The following is a 25,046-nucleotide window of genomic DNA, read 5'->3' on the forward strand; positions in this document are numbered from 1 at the left end:
ACAGCACCACCTTTTCTGAACCCCGCCGAGAGCCTAGGCCCCGAGCTTTGTCAGGGACAACGGCTGCTGCAGCGTGGGGTGTGGGGCTCTTCTGCTCCCTCAGGACACCACCTCTTGAACTCTATGCTCACCTGAGCGGGCCTGTGCGCGGTGCCAGACACGGAGGACACAGGCCCGGACACCACCTCAACTCCCACGTTAACTTCTCACATTTCCGAGCCTCTGGCAGAGGCCGAGTGTCTCCGTGAGAAGTAAAAGAGGAGACAAACTCCCAACAAAGTCAATACCTCGTTGCTACCTTGGCCCAAGTTTAATCTTAGCACTGTTTTCATGGAATAAAACAGAAATCTTAACTCTGACTGAGACAGATGAGCTGTGCTCTGGCCTAACCTCCTCTCACATGTGTGACTAAAACCACAGCAGCGGGAAAGCAGGATTCAGAAAGAAAGTCTGGGGCCTGCTGAAACAGAGGGTCACATTTGGCTGAGGTTCCACCCTCCTCAAATACAGTCTTGAGATCGCCCTGTAATGTGCACCCAACTTGTAAGAAATGGCCCTAGTGCACACTGGGAAGCAAAGCAAGCACCTTTGAGGGGGACTCCAGAGGCCTGAGCTGGTGGGAAAGCGGGGCCAGGCCAGGGGGTCAAACCTGGAAATTCCAGGGTCAGGAGGAGTCAAGAATGAGCTCCCACAGAACCAAGTCCATGGAGGCCACCCAGAGGACGGGGGCAGCAGGAGCACAGCCAAACCATGACTCGAGGAGCCGCACCTGGGATGGTCCCCACTCCAGGGCACAGTCGTGGAGCCCAGACAGACACCACGGGCCACTGGGAGCAGGAAGGAGGTGGCTCCTCCGAGTGTGAGGTTCAGGCCCCCAGTGAAAGGCCCGGAAGGCCCAGGCTGGCATCTTCTGAGGGTCTAACTTTCCAAATGAAGTGGCAATGCTTTCAGCTCAATCCCACTCTGCACATCAGGTGACACTTAGCTGCAGTGGTTCCAGGGCGGGGGGGGGGGGGGGAGGGGGGGGGGCACTCCCTGACTGTGACTTGGGGGCCCCGCTGTCACTTACCCATCTGAAAGCCACTGGTAACCAGGGCTGCCCGGGTTGGCTGAGCGGGAAAAGACCTCAACTCTGTCGGCCACCATGAAAGCCGAGTAGAAACCCACGCCAAACTGGCCGATGATCTTGCTGCTGGCCTCCGCCTGGGTCTGCAGCGCATCCAGAAAGGCCTGCGGTGGCAAAGACTGGTCAGAGGAGGACACCCCTTCCCCAGAGAGAACTGACGTTTGTGACTCCCTGTATATGTTCCTCCAACAAGGGCTAAGATCACTTTTAATCCCCAGGACAACCACACTGAATAATGACACAGAGCAGTAAAGCGACGTGTCCAAAGACCTCCAGCTGGGCGGCAGAGGGACTGGTTCTGTACTTGATTCGGGTCCTATGACCCTGCCTGTCGGCCACAGGCCCGCGGGGTCACACACTCCGGGCGTGAGGAAGAGCGGTGTGAGTGGCTGCACGCACCCTCCCTGCAGGAAAGAGGAGCGGCAGCTTCTTGGCTAGGGCAGCCCCTGAGTCTCAGCAGGTGAAGGGAGTGTGACACTAATGACTAGGTGTCGTCTGCGTGTCTTAGATTCTAAGCTTCGTGGGGCAACAGTACATACCAAGTACATGCTTTGTGTGGTACCACAGGCACTTCACTGCGGTAACTCACGTTATCAAATTTCCTAAGATTAAAAATCAAATAAAACGAACACACTCACTGGTATGAGCACTGTCCAACAGGACGTTCTGGTATGATATAAATGTTCTATACGGTCTACTATGGTAGCTGCTGACCTCATCTGGCTACTGAGCACTTGAAAGGTGGCTAGTACAACCAAGGAACTGAATTTTAAATTGTATTTAACCTTAAGTTCAATGGCACATGTAGTCAGTGGTTACTGTATCAGATAGCACACCTTGACAGAAATACAGCAATAAATGCAATGGGGGGAGTAAGTTTGATAAAGTTTCTTAAAGTTGGAAATTTCTGTAAATCACTTTGGACCAGTAGTTACAATATTTTCAAGCACTTGGCACAAAGTTGCCATTACTTACCAAAGTAAGCACCACTGAGGCCCCCAAAATGTGGCCTGATTGGTGTGGCTCAGTGTGTTGGGCATTGGCCCGAAAACAGAAAGGTCGCTGGTTCGATTCTAAGGCAGGGCACACGCCTGGGTTGTGGGCCAGGTCCCCATTCGGGGGCGTCTGAGAAGCAACCAATCAACATTTCTCTCCCTCTCTTTCTTCCTCCCTTCCCCTCTCTCTAAAAATAAACAAATAAAATCTCTAAACAGACAAAAAGCATTTGGTCACCAAGGAGAGGCACGAGGGCAGCCGAGGGCCACCAGCCTGTGCCGTGGGGGGGCTGGCACTGGAAGAAAAGCCACCGGAAGAACCCTTGTCCACTAGCACCTATCTCCCTCACAGGCTTCAAGTCGCACCAGCAACCACCCACCCGCAGCAGGCGCTCTGTCCCCACGGAGGGACTGTGAAGAACCATCCTGCCTGCAGACACTGCAGGCCAAATCAGCTCCTGGGAACCGTCTTGCCGGACAGGCAGAGCGTTTATTTCTGCCTGCCCTCTTTGCCTCAAGCCTCTGCAGCTCAAGTGATCACTGAGAAACGACTTGGAGGAAATGGCACATTCCAGGCTCAGACCCACAGGCTTTGAACAAACCTAGGGCTGGTCAATTTCTACCTATCTGTGAAGTACTTATTTCAGCCTTTTCATCTATAAAATAATAGAAACTTGCTCAGATGTCCCCGATGGTACAGCGAAACCATGTCACATGGTGTTTCCACAGCACCAACACAGGGCACTCACACAAGAGAACTTTCCTACTGAAGCTGGCGTTCAGAGCATGCCGGGACCTACCCTGTCCGGTGGAAGCTGCCTCTCAAGGAGAGGAAGAAAGGAGCACTGGGGGGTGGGGGGGGCGCTTACCTTTGACCCCGACCTGGCAATTGTTCCCAGGTTGGACACCAACTCTTCTTGTGTCATCCCGATGCCAGTGTCCTAAGGAGAGAAACATACTAAGTGACAAATTGCTGGCACCTGGGGAGGTGGGATGAGGTGTGCGGGCAGCCCTGGGCATCAATTGCGCTTGCCGGCAGGGCCCAGCAAAGTAATGCCACAGAGTCACCCGAACAGACAGATTCTAGTCTAACAGTCCTACCTACCGAGAAAGCCTCTCTAGAGATTAGATTATGTAGATCAGAGACAGAAAACCAACTAAAAAATAGAGCTGTACAGAGTGTCCCTTGATTTTTGACACAGGTTCCAAGATAATTTGAAGGAGGAATGAAGAACAGATGCTGCTGAGACACTGGGTAGCCGCGAAAAATAAATACCAGCCCTGACCTTACACTGTGCCCAACACTGATCGCAGACCCGAATGTAAGAGCTAAGACTACAGCACTGCCGGAAGAAAATACAGGAGAAGGTCTTTACAACTTTGGGATAGGCAGAGATTTCTTACTTAAGTCACTAAAAGCATAAAGTATAAAAGAAAAAAGTGATAAACTAGACTTCATTAAAATTAAAAATAGATACTTTTCAAAAGCCACCCCTAAGAAAATAAAAAGGCAAGCCACACACTAGGAGAAGGTATCTACAAAGTGTATCACTGATGCAGAATTTTTATTAAGAATACATAAAGAACTCCTACAATTCAATAAAGACAAACAACCTGATTAAAAACGAGCAAAAAATGTGAGGAGACACTTCACAGAAGATATACAAATGACAAACACATGAAAAAATGCTCCACAGCACCAATCATTAAGGAAATACAAATTAAAACCCACAATGACACCCCCACTAGAATGGCTAAAATTAAAAGACCGACAATAACAAGTGTGAGCAGGGATGTAAAGCAACTGGAATTCTCAAACGCTGCTATTAGGAACACAAAATTGAACACCCAATTTGGAAAAGTTTGGAAGTTTCTTACAAAGTTAGACAGGCACTCACCTCCCGACCCAACAACCCCACTCCTAGGTATTTACCCAAGAGAAATGAAAACACGTCCACACAAAAACTTAAACTCAAATGTTCACTTTATTCCTAACGTCCTCAAACTACGCTCGTCAGCTGGTGAGTGGACAAACTGTGGCCGGCATCCATCCAGCGACCAAAGGAACAAGCTGCCGATGCATGCGACAACACAGGTGAGCCTCAAAAGCACTCTGCTTGCTGAAAGAGATCGGCCTCAAAAGACCACCAACCTTGCAACTCTATTTCTATGAAATCCTAGAAAACACAACAGCACGGTGACAGAAAGCAGACCGGTGGTTGCTAGGGGCAAGGAAGAGGGAAGGGAATTCGGGGCTGACGACATCACGATGGTATGGGTGACCACACAAAAGTATACACTAGTCAAAAAATCAATTAATTGTGCACTTGAACTCGGTGAATTTTATCATATGTAAATCATATCTCAATAAAGTGTATTAAAATGCAAAGCAAAGCACACACATACACAGACTAGAGAAAATAACTGAGGAAGAGAGAACAAGAGATGCCCGACAGCAAAATCCTGAGCAGGTAAATCAGCGTCCTTGGCGGAGGCAGGAAGCCCAATGAAAGGCGCCTACGCAGAGCCCAGCTGCCACCCCCGCAGACGCACACTCCCCAACTCTATCCACGGCCCTGGGGCGAGAGACCCTGAGGCAGCTACCTCAGGAACATAATGTCCCCTTCAGGGCCACTGCCTGATGAATCTCCTTTGCCAATGTAATTTTTTGATCTTAAAATTTACAAAAGGTTACAATAGCAACCAAAAGTATTGCTTCTTATAAAGCAGGACTATTAATCCAAATAACAGGCTAAGATGAAAAATAGTACTACAGAATATTTAATCATGGGGAAATATGCATTACAAATGGACAAGTACAGTTAAAAATATGAGGAATACTCAATAAAAATATTTTAAAAATGAAACCTATATAATTTTATTAGCTAATGTAACCCCAATAAATTCAATAAAAATATTTTTAAACTATGAAGAGTACCTTAAAAATAATAGTTTAAAAATGTTTTAAAAAGTACGTTTAGATATGTAAATAAATGCAAACACCAAAAACCTAAAAAGATACTAAAATGTTAGCAGTAGTTATCTTTGAATAAGGCAGTGATTTTAAATTTTCTTCTTTTCTACTTATTTGTGTTTTCCAAATTTTCTATATTAAAACAAGTCTTATTATAACTGCAAAGATGGCTGGCACAATGCTTGAGGCCTGGAGACATAACAGAAAGGCAGGCCCGCTCCGATAGCCCAGCGTGGGAAGAGGGCCGCTGTCCGGTCGCTTCCGTGACTGGTGCGGGCGGCGACTGGCGCACAGGAGGCGTGCCACTCGTCAGGACACAAGGATGAGGTACCTGGATTGTGAGGGTGCCTTTCTCAGTGTCAGTCTGCAAGTGAATCTCCATTTCTGGCAGCGTTTGGCCTTCCGACACCAGCTTGTGACGCATTTTTTCCAAGGCATCACTAGCATTGGAGATCAGCTCCCGTATAAACACCTACGGGAACGAAGACAGATGCGAACCCTGCGGGATCTGTTTGGTTAGCAGCATTTGCAGCAACTTCTGAAAGGCGGGGGAGAAGTGCCACAGCAAAGTCAGTGTTTTAACCATAAAGACTTTCCCCTTTACTCAAAGGCAGTTTCTCCAGGGAAGGTCACAAAATGGTTAAAGGCAACCACTTCTCCTTGACAGACACAGCTTCAGGTAGTAAGCTCTACTGTTCCTTCCCGAAAATCGAGCCCGAAGTTAGGTATCAATCTGTTAACTAAAAGTCTAAGAAGAACCCTCTGAGAAACCACTTCTTTCCCATCTCTTGCCCAGGGATGACAAAATATTTCCCAAATACCTTTCTCCTACTCACTGAAGAAAGACCCTCTGGCTTCATTTAATGTGGGATCAAAAAAAAATCCAGACCTACCATGTTCAGGACAAAAAGGGCCACATTGTCTGAAAAGCACTTTACCTCAAACAGACCTTCCACACACGGTGAGACCAGCACACAGGTTGAGGGGGGAGGAAGTGGTCTGAGGTGATCAAGTACCCCCCAGAAAACAGATGCTGGACGTCACAAAGATATGTGAATATAATATTTAACAGCTCAAGACCTGGGAATATTTCCTGAAAAGTCCCTTTAAACTTTGGAACCTGGTACTTTACCCTTCTACATTCTTCTTTGCAATCTAGTAATAATGAGCACGGAAATGGTGGCTTATTTGTTCTCTAATTTCTTCACGGTCTGTCATCCCTAGATGAGTTTTAGTCTCCTCCACGCTCTTCTCTACAGAGGTCCAGGGGATCTTTTTCCTCCAGCCCGACCACCCCCACTAACCTGAGGGTGGTCCACCAGTTGACAGGGGAAGGGCTCCCTCGTGAATATATGGGGGACTTTTAAATTATCAGCAAAATTCATTAATTTCCACAATCAATCTGGCCTGAAGAATCACCTGGATATATGCACCCAGACAGATCTTGGTAAAAATACTCTCGCCGGTAGCTACGATCAGGACCTGTCCAACTTTAACGCATTTTCACAGTTAATATACTATCTGGCATTTCCCTAGAAGAGTATAAAGACAGTTCTGCCAAAGAAACCTTCCTAGTGATGGGGGTGATCAAAAGGTGCCGCACCTCTTTTTCTGAGTACAATGATCGGGCGACAATGTCCAGAAGCTTCTTTGTCTCGGCCTGGAACTCATGTTTGGAAACAGAACCTAGTAACGAATCACAGATACAACCAATAAGGTTTCATTTCTACTTCCATGGAAGAACATGCTATGTAACATTCGAAAGAATGTTTAAGGTAATGAGTTTTAAACATTTTGCCAAAGAGTAAACTAAAAAGAAAGAAAGCAACTCTCTGGGACTCTGAGGCGGGAGGTCCCCAGGGCAGAATGGATCCAGTGGTTCCTCCTCTCTCTCCCCGCAGAAAAGAGCAAAGGGGAGCCCAGCGCTCACCTGCCTCCCACCACCGAGGCCTGCACACCTGGGGTCTGGGCTACCTCAAGGGACTACAGAGGCCAGCACTTTCCAAAGTGTCCAGTCATGAGAATCGGGCCAGCTCCAACAACCAGACACTGGATTTTATTCTTCAAAACAGTGGTTTCCAAATTAATTACTTAGAAAGCAAAATAACAAGAAAACCTCACTCTCTTCTTAACCTAAACATCAAGGATTCTACTGTCTCATTTGAAAGCCAGATACGGTCCCACTTTGGGACTGGCTCTGGAGACTGCTTCTCTACATTTCTTAGGAAGGAAAAGACAACTGTAGCATGTGGTCCTGCATCGGCAGGGCCTATACTGAGTTTCCTTCCTGCTTCCATGATTATTATTAGCAGATGTGCCATGAATCACGACTCAGAAGGTGCCCCACCGCAAACCCACGGGTGACCACCAGAGGGGGCAAGACACACCAGAATGAAAGCCTGAAGTTCCTAGGGACAACACAATTCCTCGTTTTTGGACACTCTCCAGCCAAGACCTTCCTGCATCTGCAGCGAGTGGCGGCTCCAGCAGTCATTATTACCTCTGCCTCAAAAACCTCCCCTCAGCAGCCGGCCAGGAGCTGAGCCTTCCCATACCCCAACTCAGCTAACCCCAGTACCCTGCACAATCTCTGTGCTGCTGATGATGGAATGGAGGGGCTCCTCCTTCGGGTCCTCAGCAGCTTGTGAGCTGAACGGACGTCCGGTGTGGAAGCTCAAAGCCAGGTTTCGCCTGGGGCAACTGGACTGGACTGGCGTCCTCCAAGGACACAGAGCTGGTTTTCCTAAAGACAAACATGCACAAAGGAGAGTTAAACAGCCTTCAGGAACAGATGCCCTGATGTGTTCATGAACATGTTTGTTAGCAGACCCTCACACATGTCCAATGCCAGTAAGTATCAGGACTCGGGCAGTCCCGGAGGCAGGCAGGGGCCATTTGGCACCACTTCCCACATAAGTCCCACGGTGAGATCTTGTATAAACCCCCCAAAAATACCCCTCATGCCTCAGTGCTCACAGCCCTCACAGGAGTCTGCAAAAATGACAAGCCAGCTTTCCTTACTTTGTAACTGCAATGAAAAACTGGAGAAGACATGTCCCTCTAAAAGGAATCCAAACTTATAAGTGTTTAATTTTCGAAACAGTCTCGTCTTCTAAACAATCTTTGTTGATTCCTTTATATTTCTTTTTGTCTGAAACTGTCCGTATTTTAAGATTAGTATATTTAAAAACTGAAAAGCAGTAAGGGATCGCTTCTACCCGTAGCCAGGAAGGGGCCTCACGCTGTCTCATGCTCAGCACAGGGGACCCAGAACTACTGCCCGGAAGATGGAAAAACCGTCATTTGACACGGCTATCCCCGGCCTGGCTGGCAGACGGACCTTCTGCCTTCAGATGCTATAAACACATGCAGACACCTTCACTGTACCTGGCAGGAGTCAATCCTTACTAGCAGCCCCTCAAGACAGTGCCACTGACTCCAGGGCCACCAGCCTGGGGACTGGCATCAGTCAGTCTGTGCTTCACGGCCAGACACGCAAGACCCTCTGTGTGAAAGTCTGGACCGAACCGAACTGCGCCTGACTGTGTGCACATACATGTGGGAGGGACAGAAAGGAGTGATTCAGAATGTCTAGAAATGACCTGAAAATCAACATATCAACTTGACTTTTCTCTCAACTTATTCCTGGGTTTATAAATAACATGGCTTCAGCATTTACCTCTATGCAGAATACCTTAAAAACATTTTATAACTCAAAAAATACTCAATTTCTAAACAGTCTAAATATTTAATTACCTGTGCCTTACTGCAGTGTTCACTTTACCCATGTAGCTAAAAAAAAATCCTGGGCTACTTCTTTATTCTGGAATTAAATATTTGCTTAGAGAGCTGAATGAACCAGGGGTTGCCCTGGTCTGTGCCAGGCCAGGGGTACTGAAGTCCCTGAGCTCCCAGCCAGCCCCCAGCCCCAGGCAGAGACCACAGGCGAGCTTGTCCCACCAGGGACAGCACTCACGGACACATCTGGAGACATAAGCAGGTTTCCCACCAAAGGCGGGGAAGTCTAACCCAAGTTCCCTCAGGACAGGATCTGGATCTGAATCCTACGTGAAACACTGACTCCAAGCGGACAGACAGCAGTGTAACCATCGGAGCCACTAAAATAAGGAGGCGAAGGAGGTCCTCCATGAGAGACGAGTAGAAAGCTCAGCAACCACAGACGGGGGGGGGGGGGGGGGGGGGGGGCAGGGGGGGGGACGCTTGACCATGTTGCCGTGTGAGCAGCCTCCACAAACACTGAAAACATTTTAGATACTCTTTCATCTAATATTCCTCTTACACATTCCACCTGGCAACCACTCCCTTCTACCTGGCCCCAGGGAAGGACAGGTGCAGTCTTTCAGAGTCTTCCTCCAGCAATGAGATGCAGGTGGCACTTACCATGGTCCCCGCCCCATCTCCAGCTTGACAGTCCAGTCCCTTGTCCCTGCCTACCTTTGAGCTGGTCTCCTGCAACAATGTTTTCTACAGTCCATTCTTTACATTTGTAAGCATTTGTCTTCTGACACCAACGCCAACTTATTTCCCCAGTTTTGGAGAATTTATCCCTGAATGCAATCTCGTCAACTCTAAATGCTTCGGGCTGGTATTCCAGGTCCTCCAGCAAACCAACAAAATCCTACCCTCTGCTGAAATCCACAGCCCAGTCTGCTGACATCCTTCATGCCCTCGTGCCTGACCTGTAAGGTCACCAACACTGGGCATCTCTGCCCTTCTCTCCCCACACCATCAAGCTTGGTCTTGGCACATAGTGAGCACCTCAGAAGTTCCTATTCGCACCCACCCCCAAAACATTAGATAACATACCACACCCTCAAAAAGCAATGCTGGTTTTCCTCACTGGTGATTTTTATTTGAAGTATTCTGGATCCACTCCATTTGCATAAAAGCCGAATTTACTGAATTGATCATTTATCCTCACTTCCTGTCCCACCTCACTCTGCTAACAGTCCTTTCCTTGACATGACTTTTGGTCCTCAGAAAAGAAGAGGCTGAACTCCCCCATCACGTCTCAGCTAAAACCATCCCTACCCCAAAGGAAACCAGAAATCATAGAAAATCAAAACATTCAAAGACTAATGGCTTAGAATTTTGAGACCCCCATAAAGTCACCTCCAGGTCGGTGTGGTAGCAGGGGGAGAGGGAATAGCTGTTTATATCTGGCATACTTTCAAAAAATTTCCAGTCTTGTGTGTATAAATACTTTAGTCAAGAACACATCTCAGGCCCTGGCCGCGTGGCTCAGTTGGCTGGAGCGGCGCTGCGTGCACTGACAGGTTGCCAGTTTAACTCCTGGTCTTAGCACATGCCTAGGTTGAGGGATCGATCCCTGTTTGTGGTGCGCACGAAAGGCAGCCAATTGATGTTTCTCTCTCTCTAAAATAAACGGAAACATGTCCTCAAGTGAGGATTAAAAAAAATAACAAGAAAAGACATCTCAGAGATAATTCCAAATCAGTACAGAAAGCTGCTTATTTTTTTTAACAAGCATAAAATATTCTATGATGGGTAAGTGTTCAACTAGTGCTCACCTGATCAGTGTTTAAACTATTTCCAGTCTTGTGCTATTGAAAATAATGCTCCCAAGTGCTAAAGAGTTACCTGCTACATGCTACTCTTCATGGAAGAAAGACAAGGATACAGGAAAATGTCTGTTTCCACTCACCTGTGCAAAAAGGACACAGGAAAGATAAACCACAAACTATAAGGACATGTATTCATTTCCTAGGGCTGCTGTCACCGAGTCCTACAAACTGGGTGGACAAAAACAACAGAAATGTATTCTCTCACAGCTGGTGGTCCAAAAAGCCAAAAACAAGGAGTTGGCAGCGTTGGTTCCTTCTGGAGGCTCTGAGGGAGTTTGTCCACACCTCTCCCCCAAGCGGTGGGAGCGGCCCCAGTCCTTGGTCCTCCTTGCCTGGCAGATGCCTCACTGCAATCCCGGCCTCTGTCACCACACAGCCTTCTCTCCCCTGAGTGCGTGCCCGATGTCCAAATTTACCTCTAATTTAAAAAAAAATTTATTGCTTGATTTTAGAGAGAGAGGAAGGGAGGAAGAGAGGTAAGGAGAGAAAAGAGGGAGGGAAAGAAAGAGAGAAAAACACCAATTTGTTGTCCCACTTACTTATGCATTCCTTGCATGCTCCTTGTACATCGCCCTGACCAGAGACTGAATCCGCACCCTTGGCGTATCGGGACAATGCTCCAACCACGTGAGCTACCTGGCCTGGGCCCAGATTTACCTCTTCTTATAAGGACGCCAGTTACACTGGATTTGGGGCTCACTCTAACACGATGTAATGTCATCTTAACTTACTACATCTGCAAAGGTCCTATTTCCAAACAAGGTTCCGAGAGTTAGGACTTGGACACCCCTTTCTGGGACACACAATTCAAACCATCAGAAACTGATTGCCTACAGGGGTGTGTGTGTGTGTTAGTTTCCTGGGGCTGCCAGGAAAAGGAACACAGATTGGGCAGCTGAAACAACAGAAACTTATCATCTCCCAGTTCCGCAGCCTGTTAGCCCGAAGTCAAAGAGTCGGCAGAACTGGCTCCTTCTGAGGCTCTGAAGGAGAATCTGTCTGTTCCAGGTGCTCCTCCTGCGCCTGCGGCTCCAGGCGCTCCTTGGTTTGTGGATGGTCATCTTCTCCCTGCGTCTTCACATCGTTTTTCCTGTTTGTGTCTGTCTGTCCAAATTTCTCCCTCTTTTTTAAAGGTTTATTTTATTCTCGTTCAAGAGAGAGGGGAAGGAAGAGGGAGAAACATCGACACCAGAGAGAGACATCTATCGGCTGCCTCCTGCACACGCCCCAACCAGGGATCAAGCCCGCAACCGGGGCATGTGCCCTGACCTGGAATCAAACCAGCAACCTTTCAGTTATGGGACGACACTCCAACCAACTGAGCCACACCGGCCAGGGCCAAATGTCCCTCTTTTATAAGGACACAGCCACACTGGATTAAGACCCACCTCAATGACCTCATCTCAACTTGATTATATGCAAAGACCCTATTTCCAAATAAGGTCACAGTCACAGGTGCTGGGGGGCTACACAATAAAAGGGGAAGAATAAGGGGCTGGGAACAGGGTAGCAGAGCTCAGGGGAATGTGACATTTCTGAGAATACCTCTTTGAGGATATATGACTATTAGAACCATGGCAGTATTTCATACACCCAAAAGTAAATAATTAAGAGCAACTGGGGCTGTGGGGAAGAACAATGAAACACAACAGTAGCAAATGTTCAAAGCTATATCAAAAACAACCTACTAACACTGGAAGACAAGAATTAACCTCAGGAGCTTCAGAACACGGCACTCTGACTGTATACTGTAAAGCTAACCTCCAAAGGGACTGCATACATTTATTGTATCAAAACTGTTAGCAATCCTGAAACTGCTTTAGCACGTACTAAGGTCAGGCTAGTAAGTTCAAGGAGGACCTTGGGTCAGGAAAGAAGAGTAACAAATACGGAGAGAGGCGGGCAGGAGGACCCTGTGGCGCTACACTGAAACTGGAGGGCCTCAGTATAAACTCGTGATTTTTTCAGATACACAGAGGTCTGATGTAGAAACAAATATTGAGGTGTGTCTGTGTGCATGAGTACACATACGTGTATTTCCTAGCTTTCTCCACTGACAGGCCAAGAGGCAACAATACCCCCGCAGCAATCGGCACACCTGGCTCCAGGGAGAGCGACCCTCCAGGAACTGCCCAATTGAATGTCCCATTTCTCGGGAAGCACCGATCTTAAAGAGAGAAACAGTAGTTCACCATGGAGAAAGTTGCGAATCCCCCTAAGTGACCACAATCACCATCATCAGGCACGAGATGAGTCAACACCCTTCACCTCCTAGTGCGGCGAGACGGCAAGGCCTCCCCCCTGCTGTGTGCCTGCCGAATGCATCTCAATCTAATCATAAAAAACATCAGACAAACCCAAACTGAGGGGCCTCCTATAAGATAACTGGCCAAAGGCAGCAAGGTCCTGAAACACAAAGACTGAGGAACCAACACAGACCGGAGAAGACGGGAGAAACGCAACGACAGGATCCTGCACCAGAAAAAGGTCATCAATGGGAATACCAGCTAAATTAAAACAAGGTCGGCAGATAACTCAACAGTACTGTGCCAGTGCTATCTCAGTTGTCCGCAGCTGTCTGATGGTTACATAAGACACTCATGTTAGGGGAACCCAGGTGAAGGGAGAGGAAATCCTGATTACTAGTTTTGTAACATCTCTGTGAAGTATGAGATTATTTCAAAATAACAGAGTGCTTTAAAAATGTTCTTGTACGTGTGTCATTTCATTTACGCATGACTTTACGTCCTAGTACACAACGAGAAGGAACTGACCAGGTCCAAGGTTATGTCCAGTTTGAATTATGGTCAATGCTGTCAAGTCACCCTCCAGAGAGGCTGTCGGTTTACCTTCCCACCAGCAACACGTGAGAGTATGTATCACCCCAAACACCTGCCAGCAGTATTATGAAACTTTTGGATCTTTGCCTATCGGGTAAAAATTTCACTGTAGTTTTCATTCACATTTCTCTTACTGTAAGCAACACTGAACGTCTATCCACATTTTTAAATATTTTCTATTTTCTTTTTTGTTAATGAACTTTTCATATCTTCTGATAATTTTCTACCCCATTTTCCATCCTTTTTCTTATTGATTTGTAAGATCTCTTTACATATTAAGGAAATTAGTCTTGTTTCTAAAGGCCTTCATTACTCCAAGATTAAACAATTTTCCCATGTTTTATATTTCCTGTATCTTTTGGTTTTTTGTGACTCAAAATACTTTTAAAAAGATTTAACATAAGCCCTCACAGTTTTAAAAGGGGAAAAAACAAGCAATATATATTTCCAACCAGGAATTTAAGCCTTTTCAACATAATTCTAAGATTACATTAGTCAAGAGCACTATTTAGAGCAGGTCTGATTTCAGGTTAACTTAACTATCTGCAATGACTTCAAGAATAACCCAATAATGCAATAAATCTGCCCGAACCAGAGACAAACACACGCTGCACAGTATCTGTCTCCGTGTTTCCTCTACACCCTCTGGGAAAACCACAAACCTCACGTCAGGCTACAGTGTCACAATGCTAATCTACTTGGTGGTTTGGGGTTGCATGAAATGGGAAGCGCCAATAATGTGAATCTCGGAGAGCATCCACACAGACGCAGACATCTGTCAGTGCTCACGCTCGTTCCTCGACTCGCAACCACATCCCGCCTTTCCACCCGGGCTGCGCCAGGCCCCGGCGTGGGCCCTCTCCCATCCAGCCCCCGCCCCCTCAGTTCACAACGATCCCTCCCTGCTACGAATTCAGAGCACTTATTTTCTGAGCTGCTTACGGAAAACTTCTGCCCTATACGCCAGCTTGTGGCATTTCTTCTACTATTAACTTTTTGTGATTGTATAACTTATGTCACCAAATTAACAAGCTTATATTTCTTAATATCAAATTTTTTCAAAGCAAGAACATCCACATTTCTTGGGATGCCAAAGAATCTAGTGGAGAAGCAGCGCTTCCTGCGGTCACGTAACTTTATCATTAGGCTCAAGCAGAGCATTTGGTCAGCCAACAGATGGCGTTAGCAGTCCTGCAAGACCATTTGTAACTAGTTAGCAGCAATTAAAAATGTAACTGCCTACAGGAACCAACAAGCAAGGCAAATGAATCAAAACACAATGGGTATTTCTTTTGCTTAAAAAATCACCCATCTTTCCCACCTATCAGCCACAGTCCTCACCACGGTGCTGTTTCATAACTGCACCTTAAATTACGCACCTATAGGTACAGACACGCAGCATTTTAAGTTGTGACAAACACACTGATTATTTTTCTGGAATTAAATACCACAATCAGACAATCTCCCAGTTTACCAAGTATGATATAAATAAGAACTATTTCATTTTTTTTGTTTTAACTCCACTACACAGAGGGGCTACTTCCCATATGGCTCAGGTGTAACCTACCAAAGAAACTTCCTGCGGGTAACGCCCACGAACCTTGGAACAACAGAAAGACCACCTGAAAGCTCTAGAGAGCCAACAACAGCAGGCAGATGCTGGAGGAGAGTCGACCGGGAAGAAGGAAACAGCACAGAACGAAGGCAGGTTCAATGAAGGGCAGCTAAAACTACAAGAGCAAATGTACACAATCTGCATTTTTTCTGGCCTAAAGAACCAGAGGACAGATTGGGGTAATAACAGAAGCTGAAAAGTGAGGGGGGAACCCAGGAAGGAGAGGGTCAAAGAAAGGGTGCCTCAAGTTCTGTGAATAAATTCTTCTAAGCCTCTGGCTGACTGCCCGAGTCTACAAGTGTGGGGCAAACTGCAAGCGGCACAAAGGTTGGAGAACTGAACTGCTGCCTAAGAGAACGTGTTTGCAGTTGGGGTCCAACCAGGTTAATGACCCACTTAAAAACAACTCTTCATAGGAACATAACAAAATCCAGACACTCCGTAAAGTAACATCCACATTGTCCAGGATGCAATAAAAAGTTATTTGATCCCTGACCGGTGTGCCTCAGTCGGCTGGGCGCAGTCCTGCAAAGTGAAAGGTCGCGGTTCAATTCCTAGTCGGGGCACCTGCCTACATCGCAGGCCAGGTCCCCGGTTAGGGGCCTGCGAGAGGAAACAGGTCAATGTTTCTCTCTCACAAGATGTTTCTCTCCTGCTCCTTCTCCCTCCCTTCCCCTCTGTCTAAAAATAAATAAGTAAAATATTTTTAAAAATAAAATAAAATAAAAAGCTGGACAGGCTCAGTTGGTTAGACTATTGTCCCAATACACCAGGTGAGGGAGTTGTCCCAATACACCAAGTTGCGGGTTTGAACCCCGCTCACGGCACATAAAAGAATCAGCCAATGAATGCGTAAATAAGTGGAACAACAAAAATCAGTGTTGATTTATCTCCCTCCCTCTCTCCCCCTAAAATCAAAAAATAGAAATGAAGTTAAGGCTGAACACTGCATTCACCAGAGTAACCACTTAAAAATGATGTAAAGAGGTGAAGCTAAAAAAGCATTAAACTCACATGGAATTCTAAAAAAATTTACTTGATCCAAAAGAAGGCAACAAAGAATGAAGGGGAAAAATGAGAAGAAACAAATAAAACAGTAGATAAACCCAACTATATCAATAATTACATTTTATGTTAATGGACTAATTGCCAATTGTAAGACAAAGATTGTCAGAATTGATAAAGTGAGACCTAATTACTATATTTTGCCATGTATAATGTGCCTCTGTGTATAATGTGCACCCATATTTTTGACCCAAACTTTCAGGGAAAAAAATTTTCATTTTAATTTTTTAATTCAATTTTTTATATATAAAACTATCATTTTCCAGGGTATTACTTTGTATACAGATACTGTTATTACTTTCTAGAAGTACACTTTTAATGCATAAGTATAAATTAAAGAATTAAAAACATTTATGTAGATACAGAATTGTTACTACCCATGTATAATGTGCATCCTTATTTTTCCCTAAAAAACTTGGGCAAAAAAGTAGGCATTATACATAGCACAATACGGTATATCGTGTCTAAAACACAATTACTTTAAATGTAAAAACTCCGAAAGTAAAGAGATAGAAAAGACGTATCATGCAAAAAGCAAGCATAGCAAGGCTGGAGTGACTATAGTAATATCAGACAAAACAGACTTCAAAGTTAAAAGTATTACCAGAAAAAAAAAGTATTTCAGAATAAAGAAAGAGCCCTGGCTGGTGTGGCTCAATGGATTGAGTGCTGGCCTGAGAATAAAAGGGTCGCCAGTTTGATTCCCAGTCAGGGCACACACCAGGGTTGTGGGCCAGGTCCCCACTAGGGGGCGCATCAGTGGCAACCACCACTGATGTTTCTCTCCCTCTCTCCTTCCCTTCTCCTCTCTCTAAAAATAATTAAATAAAATCTTTTTTTAAAAATCACAATAAAAAAAGATACAATTCATCAGGAACACTAAATCACAACCATATGTGCCTAATAAAAGAGCTTCAAAATATATGAAGTTAAAATTGAAGGAATTAAAGAGAAGAAAAAAACAATTCCACAATCACAGTTGGAGATTTTAATATCCCTCTCTCGGCAATTAATAGAACTAGACCAAAAAAATAAAATAAATCAAGACACAGATCATCTGAACTACTGTATGAAACACTTTGACTTAATGGATATTTATAGAATATCCCCAACAACTGCAAAATACATTTTTTGAAAAAAATACATTTTTTCAAGTGCACATGTTACATCCACTACAAAGGACCATAAAGCGGGCCACGAGTCTCAATAAATTTAGGAGGACTGAACCATACTGAGTAAGCTTTCTGGATACAACAGAATTTTGTTAGAATTGATAATAATAAAACATCTACAAAACCCTCAAGTATCTGGAAATAAACGTACTGCAAATAATCCATGGGGCAAAGAAGAAATCACAAGGGAAATTAGATAATATATTTCACACTAAATGATAATGAAAATACAATATATGAAAAGTTGTGAAATATACCTAGAGAAGCATGCAGCAGGACACTTACAGCTTTAAATGCTTATGTTGGAAAGGAAGCCTAAAAATCAACCAGCTATGGTTTCACCTCAGAAAAAAGAAGCACAGAGTTGCCCTGACTGGGTAGTTCAGTTGGTTAAAGCACTGTCCCCATACACCAAGACTGTGGGTTCAATCCCCAGTCAGAGCACATACAAGAAGTAACAAATGAATGGATGAATGGGTAGAACAAGTCAATGTTTCTCTCTCTCTCTCCAAAATCAATTATAAAAAAAAAAAAAAAAGGCACAAAGTCTACCCAAAGAAAGTAGACCCAAGAAAGTAGAAGGGAGGACATAACAAAGAACAGAAATCATTGAAACAGAAAATGGATAATGGGAAAATTAACAAAATCAAAGTTGATTCTTGAAAAAGATCATCAAAACTGGTAAGTCCTAACTAGACTGATGAAGAAAAATGAGAATACCAGTTACCAACATCAGAAATGAGGGTGGGGCTCTCATTACAAATTCCAAAGACATTAGAAGGATGATAAGCAAACGTTATGAACACATGTATGTCAAGAAAGTTGACGATCTAGATGAACTATGGACAGATTTCTTGGAAAAAAAAATCTACCCAGAGTGACAGAAGATGAAACAGAAATTCTGAATTGCTTTATATCTAATAAAGAAATTCAATGTTTTCAAAAATATCTCCACAAATAAAATCCAAGGCCCAGAATCTATACTAGTGAATTCTATGAAACATGCAAGGAAGAAATAACACCAATCTTAAACACTTTCACAAAACAGATAAAGGGGTAATATTTCCCTACAAGTTTTATAAGGACAGCACACTCCTAAATCAAACCCTGACAGAGACATCACACACACACAATGTAATAATAGACCAATATCCCTCATAAACACAGCCATGGAGGTTCTGAATACAGTATCAGCAAGTCAAATCCAGCAATATGTAAAAATGATACTGTATCAAGACCAATCCAACTTTACCCTAGGGATGCAAGGCTGGTTTACCACTAGACAATCAATCAACATAATTAACCCTACTATACAAAAATAGATAGATAGATAGATAGATAGATAGATAGACAGACAGACAAACAATTAACAGCAAAAGAAATGGCACCAATGGGCTCACACGAAGGCACAAGCGAGCGCGCGGAGCAACAGCCAACTGCAGGGGCAGGCCCATCTGCAGGAGGAAGGAGCTGGTGCTGTACTCCCAGAGACTGCTGCCACTGTCAAGTGTAGGCCAAGACTCTTCGAACTTTTAATTTTTCAAAAGAAGTAAGAAACTCAAATATTTATGTAAAATCTGACCTTAAATGTTTGCAATTACTTTTTTTTTAAGTGTTTGCACCTTGCTGTGGCTGGGTGGCTCAGTTGGTTAGAGCACCGTCCTGGTAAATCAAGGTTTGCAGGTTCAATCACTACTCAGGGCACACAGAAGCAGCGACCAATGAATGCATAAATAAGTGGAACGACAAAATCAATGTTTCTCGCTCTCTCTCAAATTGGTAAATTAAAAAAAGAAAGAGAAAGAAAGAAAGGAGAAAAGAGGGGAGGGGAGGGGAGGGGAGGGGAGGGGAGGGGAGGGGAGGGGAGGGGAGGGGAGGGGAGGGGAGGGGAGGGGAGGGGAGGGGAGGGGAGGGGAGGGGAGGGGAGGGGAGGGGAGGGGAGGGGAGGGGAGGGGAGGGGAGGGGAGGGGAGGGGAGGGGAGGGGAGGGGAGGGGAGGGGAGGGGAGGGGAGGGGAGGGGAGGGGAGGGGAGGGGAGGGGAGGGGAGGGGAGGGGAGGGGAGGGGAGGGGAGGGGAGGGGAGGGGAGGGGAGGGGAGGGGAGGGGAGGGGAGGAAGAAAGAGGGAGGGGAGGAAGAAAGAGGAAGGGGAGGGGAGGGGAGGAAGGGGGAGAGAACCAGACACCAAGACAAGAGTGAAATAGTGAGCCACAAACTGGGAGAATATATTTGCAACAATTATTAATTATTAATTGCAAATGATTAATTCATTAAATTAGTATCCAAAAAGAACATGTACAAAACAAGAAAAAATCAATCCAGAAGAAAAAATGAGGGCAAAAGACATGAATAGCATTTCATAGACAAGGAAACAAATGTCCAATAACTATGAAAAAGACATGTTCGATTTCATTATTAATCCATTAAAATCACAAGTAAAACATCATTTTATAATTATCACATTGACAAACATTTAAAACATCTGGAAATCCTAAGCATCAGCAAGGATATGGTGCAGTGGGAACTCTTGCAGTCTTGGTGGAATGTAAATGAGGACCTGCCTTAAAAAACAGTCACCCTAAACCCAGCAATTCCACTCTTAGTTACCTAAGCCAGAGAGACGTCTGCATCTGTGAGGCAGGATGCTTGCACAATGAAGTTCACAGCCGCCTCATTTAGAAAAGTCCCGCACTAGAAAAAAACCAATGGCTGGGTCTGGGATGGAGAAGTAAGCTGCAGTATATTCGTACAATGAAGTATCAGAGAACAATGACACGAATAAACTGTACGGATAATACTGTTTCACTCAACTGCACACACAGTTTATGTACTATCTAATGTATATCTTATAATCACACAGACACAAGATGTCATTTAACACTCCCAGGCTTGCAAAGATTAAAAAGTCCCAAGAATACCAAGCTCTGGATGTGCGTGTGGAGCAAGGGGGACTCTCATTATCTGTTGGTGGAGTAAACAGTGATACAACTCTTCTAAGAAATCAATTTTGCATTACTTAGTAAGTTGGAACATACCAAATGAGCCAACAATTCCACTTAGGTATATGTCAGGAATTATAAAGAAATGAAGGCATATTACCACAGCAGAATGAGCAGGGAAAATAATGCACTACACCATTAGCACGGAGAAGACTAAGAAAACATAACGATCCAAGAAAGCAAAGTCCCAGCACAATGCACACAATGGTATTTCAATACAGTCTCTGTGTGGGTACGTACATATATACAGCGTGGGACAGAAGTGGTGAAACCGTTCGTCCCTGTATTATTATTTATTAATTATTGTATTATTTTCTACATGGACTGTGAACTCACCTTTGCCACATTCTGTATGTGCAGTAATAGAAAGAAAAGCAAGGGAATAAAACCCAGCAAATTCAGGTCAGTGGTCACCTCTGGGGGGAGACTGACGGGGATGCATCTGGGAGGAGCACACAGGGCTTGTGGGGGACTGGTCATTTCTATATAAGATAGGTAATGGGTACTCATTTTATGCTTCTTTCTAAAACTGCACATACACATTACATGCATTCCTTTTTAAATTGAAGTGTGGGGGGGCTGCCCTGACTGGTGTGGCTCAGTTGGTTGGGCACTGTCCTGCAAAGCAAAAGGTCGCAGGTTTGATTCCCAGCTGCAGGTTCGTTCTCCAGTCAGGGCATGTTTGAGAGACAACCAATCAGTATTTCTTACTCACACAATTGTTTCTCTCCCTCTTTCTCCTTTCCTTCTGCTCTCTCTTGAAAAAAAAAAAAAAAAGGTAGATGGTAAAGTAAAAGAAAATAAAGCTGGGGGTGGGGGCTGGCCGCCAACTTCAACCTTTCTGAGTCACTTTGAACTTGCAAAAAAGAGAGATGTACACACAGCCTCTCAGAACTTAGCCTGACATAAGTTGAGGAATTCCCTGCAGTGTCCCCTGTTGGGACATAATATGGCTGGGGGGTAGGATCTCCTTACAGCTAACTTGGAATAGTAGGTTAAGTCCAAGTTGTAGCCAGGCCCACAGGTATGAAGTGCAGGCAGCTGCAGGAAGACGGCAGGGCCTGGGAGGCCCCGCACACCTCAATCAATATTCCCTGATCTCAGGCCCCTTTGTATAGGGAAACTATCTGCATGGCGGTGGCAAATGTAGCCCAGCCCAATTCGGAAAACCGGCAGGGAGCACACAGGAACCAAGCCCACGGACAGGTTTTCCCATGGGGAATCAGGCCTGCATTGTACCCAGGCTGCTTTGAGGCTTGCTTTTTGCTAAAACTACCTCACCCTGAATTGAGGCAGCAAGTGTTTACGCATATCTTCAAAGTAACTTCCTAAACTCTGTGCTAAACCTCCCAAGGATGAGTGTAACCTGTTCAACCACTTTTCCCCTTACATTTGCAAATATCCTTTTTCTCTGAAGTAATTAGAAACTTCCTCTCCTTTGTTATCTGTAAAAGGTAATCACCTTCAGTGAACCGGTGCATACTAAATGAGGACCATGCTGATGCAATGTGCCCAGAAAAGCAATAAAAGCCTGTCCAGGCAGGGGTCAGGGCCCTCTCTCCGTCAGAGTGGCCATGCCGTCCCTTTTTCTCCACGGGACTTCTGTAGTCCGTGTGAGTTTGTTCATCAGAGCCACAACACATGGACCCCACTGGCCAGAGTCCGCATCACCTTTGGGCACCGTACTCCAGTTCATACCATAGTTAATCTTCGCCAGCTCAGATAAAGGGAGAGATGGGAACAGAGTTGCACCTTTCAGGAGCAACTTTCAGGCGGTGCTTCTGGCGACCCTGAGGAGGCAGCAGGAAACAGCCAGAGCCCAATGGAAGGCGATTTGGCCAAATCCATCGAGCTTACAAAATGCATATAACCTTTTAATCTGGCAATTTCTTTTAAGGACTTCATTCTATGGATACACCTGAACCAGTACTGGAAACCACCTAAATGTTTGTCTACAGAGGACTAGCACATAAGCCACGATGCCTCTGACAAGCAACTACTACAAAAGAACAAAGAAACTCTATATGCCAATACAGCAAGCTCTCCCAGATCTACTAAATAACTAAGAGAATACAGGAAAATGCATATCCTTGTAGAAGATGTGTCTCTGGTACTATAGACACTGACAGGATACATGGGCAACTGATAATCATGATGCCCTGTGAAGCTGGGGCGGGAATGGAGAGGAGGACTGAAATGACAGAAAGACTTCTCAATGGATAACCAAAGAAATAATTACTCAAAACAATAATTAAACTCTGGAAAAAGTAGCTAGCACGAAAGAGCCTCTTATCATCATCAGTGTCAGGGGTCACATGAAGGCCCACACAGACACACCACATGAGGACCCAGTGTACGGGTCCCCTGGGTGTCAGAAGGACCAGGCTGAGGGTCATCAGTAGAGGATTAGTAAATAAATTATATATATGAGGTCTGTCTGGAAAAATTCCAGCCACTGTTAACATAACGAGAACAGTTTGCACAACAGAGCTGTAACTTAGCAGCCAAGGAGAGTGGACTGGAATATGCATGTGTGAACAATGACAAGTTCACTGTACTAGTCAGTGGGGGCGGTAGACACCGTTGCATGAGCATGTGTACTGTGTGGCCGTCACATTCAAAATGACTGAGTAGAGCAACAAATCTGCATCAAATTTAGGTGGAGGCTGAACATTCCTCCGTGGGAACTATGGGGATGATTCAGAAGGCCACAGCTATGGGCAACTGGTGACTGGCAGCTTCTTCACTATAACGTGATGCTCGCTCATGTATCACATCTCATGCAGTGTGTTTTGACAAAACATCAAATCGCCCAAGTGATTCAGCCTCTCTGACAACCTCGATTTGGTGCCCTGAGACTTCTGGCTTTTCCCAAAACTAAAATCACCTTTGAAAGGGAAAAATTTGAGAACCAAGATGGCGGCGTAGGTAGACACACTGTGCCTCCTCGCACAACCAGAACTGACAGAAAATCGAAGGGCAAGGAAGTCCGACACCAAGGAGATAAAAAAGAAACATTCATCCAGACCCGTAGGAGGGGCGGAGAGGACTTGCGTGGCCGTGGCGGGACTGAGACTGGCAGAGTGTGGGACGAACAGGGTAGGCAGTCTGACCACTAGCAGACCCTGCGGCCACATTCGTGCACAGATAAACTGAGAGGGCCAGACTCAGTGTGGTGGAGAACGGGGCAGGCAGAGCGGCGGGTAGTACCCCGTGGCCCCACACTAACGCACAGATAAACCGGGACGAACGGAGGGGAGCGAAGCAGACCCAGCAACCCAGGGCTCCAGCGCGAGGAAATAAAGCCTCAGACCTCTGATTGAAAGAGCCCGTGGGGGTTGGGGCAGCAGCAGGAGAGACTCCCAGCCTCACAGGAGAGGTTGTTGGAGAGACCCACAGGGGCCTAGAGTGTGCACAGGCCCACCCACTCGGGAACCAGCACCAGAAGGGCCCAGTTTGATTGTGGGTAGCGGAGTGAAAGACTGAAATCCGGAGGAGAGGGGAGCAGGCGCCACTCCTCCCTCTCAGCCACTCCCCACATACAGCGTCACAGCGCAGAGACCAGCGTTACCCCGCCCCAGGAACACCTAAGGCTCCGCCCTTTAAGTAACAGACGCGCCAAGACAAAAAAAAAAAAAAAAAAAAGCCCCAAATGAAAGAACAGATCAAAGCTCCAGAAATAATACAACTAAGCAGCAAAGAGATAGCCAACCTATCGGATGCACAGTTCAAAACACTGGTTATTAAGATGCTCACAGAATTGGTTGAATTTGTTCGAGAACCAGATGAAAAAATGAAGCCTATGCTAAGAGAAACAAAGGAAAATGTACAGGGAACCAATAGTGATGAGAAGGAAACTGGGACTCAATTCAATGGTGTGGACCAGAAGGAAGAAAGAAACATCCAACCAGAAAAGAATGAAGAAACAAGAATTCAGAAAAATGAGGAGAGGCTTAGGAACCTCCAGGACATCTTGAAACGTTCCAACATCCGAATTATAGGGGTGCCAGAAGGAGAAGAAGAAGAACAAAAAATTGAAAACTTATTTGAACAAATAATGAAGGAGAACTTCCCTAATCTGGCAAAGGAAATAGACTTCCAGGGAGTCCAGGAAGCTCAGAGAGTCCCAAAGAAGCTGGACCCAAGGTGGAACACACCAAGGCACATCATAATTACATTCACCAAGATGAAACAGAAGGAGAGAATCTTAGAAGCAGCAAGAGAAAAGGACACGGTTACCTACAAAGGGGTTCCCATAAGACTGTCAGCTGATTTCTCCAAAGAGACCTTACAGGCCAGAAGGGGCTGGCAAGAAGTATTCCAAGTCATGAAAGGCAAGGGCCTACATCCAAGATTACTGTATCCAGCAAAGCTATCATTTAGAATGAAAGGGCAGATAAAGTGCTTCTTAGATAAGGTCAAGTTAAAGGAGTTCATCATCACCAAGCTATTATTATATGAAATGTTAAAGGGACTTATCTAAGAAAAAGAAGATAAAAAATATGAACAGTAAAAATGACAGCAAATTCACAGTTATAAACAACCACACCTAAAACCAAAACAAAAGAAAACTAAGCAAACAACTAGAACAGAAACAGAACCACAGAAATGGAGATCACATGGAGGGTTATCAATAGGGGATTGGGAGGGAGAGAGA

The 25,046-nt window shown here is 45.3% G+C and overlaps 1 protein-coding gene across 1 annotated transcript in view; it reads right to left on the minus strand.

Moving 5' to 3' along the window:
• The window catches only part of TRAP1 (TNF receptor associated protein 1), a 57,717-nt gene that overhangs the window by 19,558 nt on the left and 13,113 nt on the right, over positions 1-25,046 (minus strand). Inside the window, exons 2-6 of the mRNA XM_024553298.4 lie at positions 7,674-7,838; positions 6,699-6,781; positions 5,427-5,567; positions 2,991-3,062; positions 1,070-1,230 (exon numbers count right to left, since the gene is read on the minus strand). Coding sequence (XP_024409066.2) covers positions 1,070-1,230; positions 2,991-3,062; positions 5,427-5,567; positions 6,699-6,781; positions 7,674-7,838 — 622 coding nt within the window. The remainder of the gene's footprint in view (positions 1-1,069; positions 1,231-2,990; positions 3,063-5,426; positions 5,568-6,698; positions 6,782-7,673; positions 7,839-25,046) is intronic.

The sequence above is a fragment of the Desmodus rotundus genome, chromosome 1 (assembly GCF_022682495.2).
Source record: "Desmodus rotundus isolate HL8 chromosome 1, HLdesRot8A.1, whole genome shotgun sequence".
Taxonomy (NCBI): Eukaryota; Metazoa; Chordata; class Mammalia; order Chiroptera; family Phyllostomidae; genus Desmodus; species Desmodus rotundus.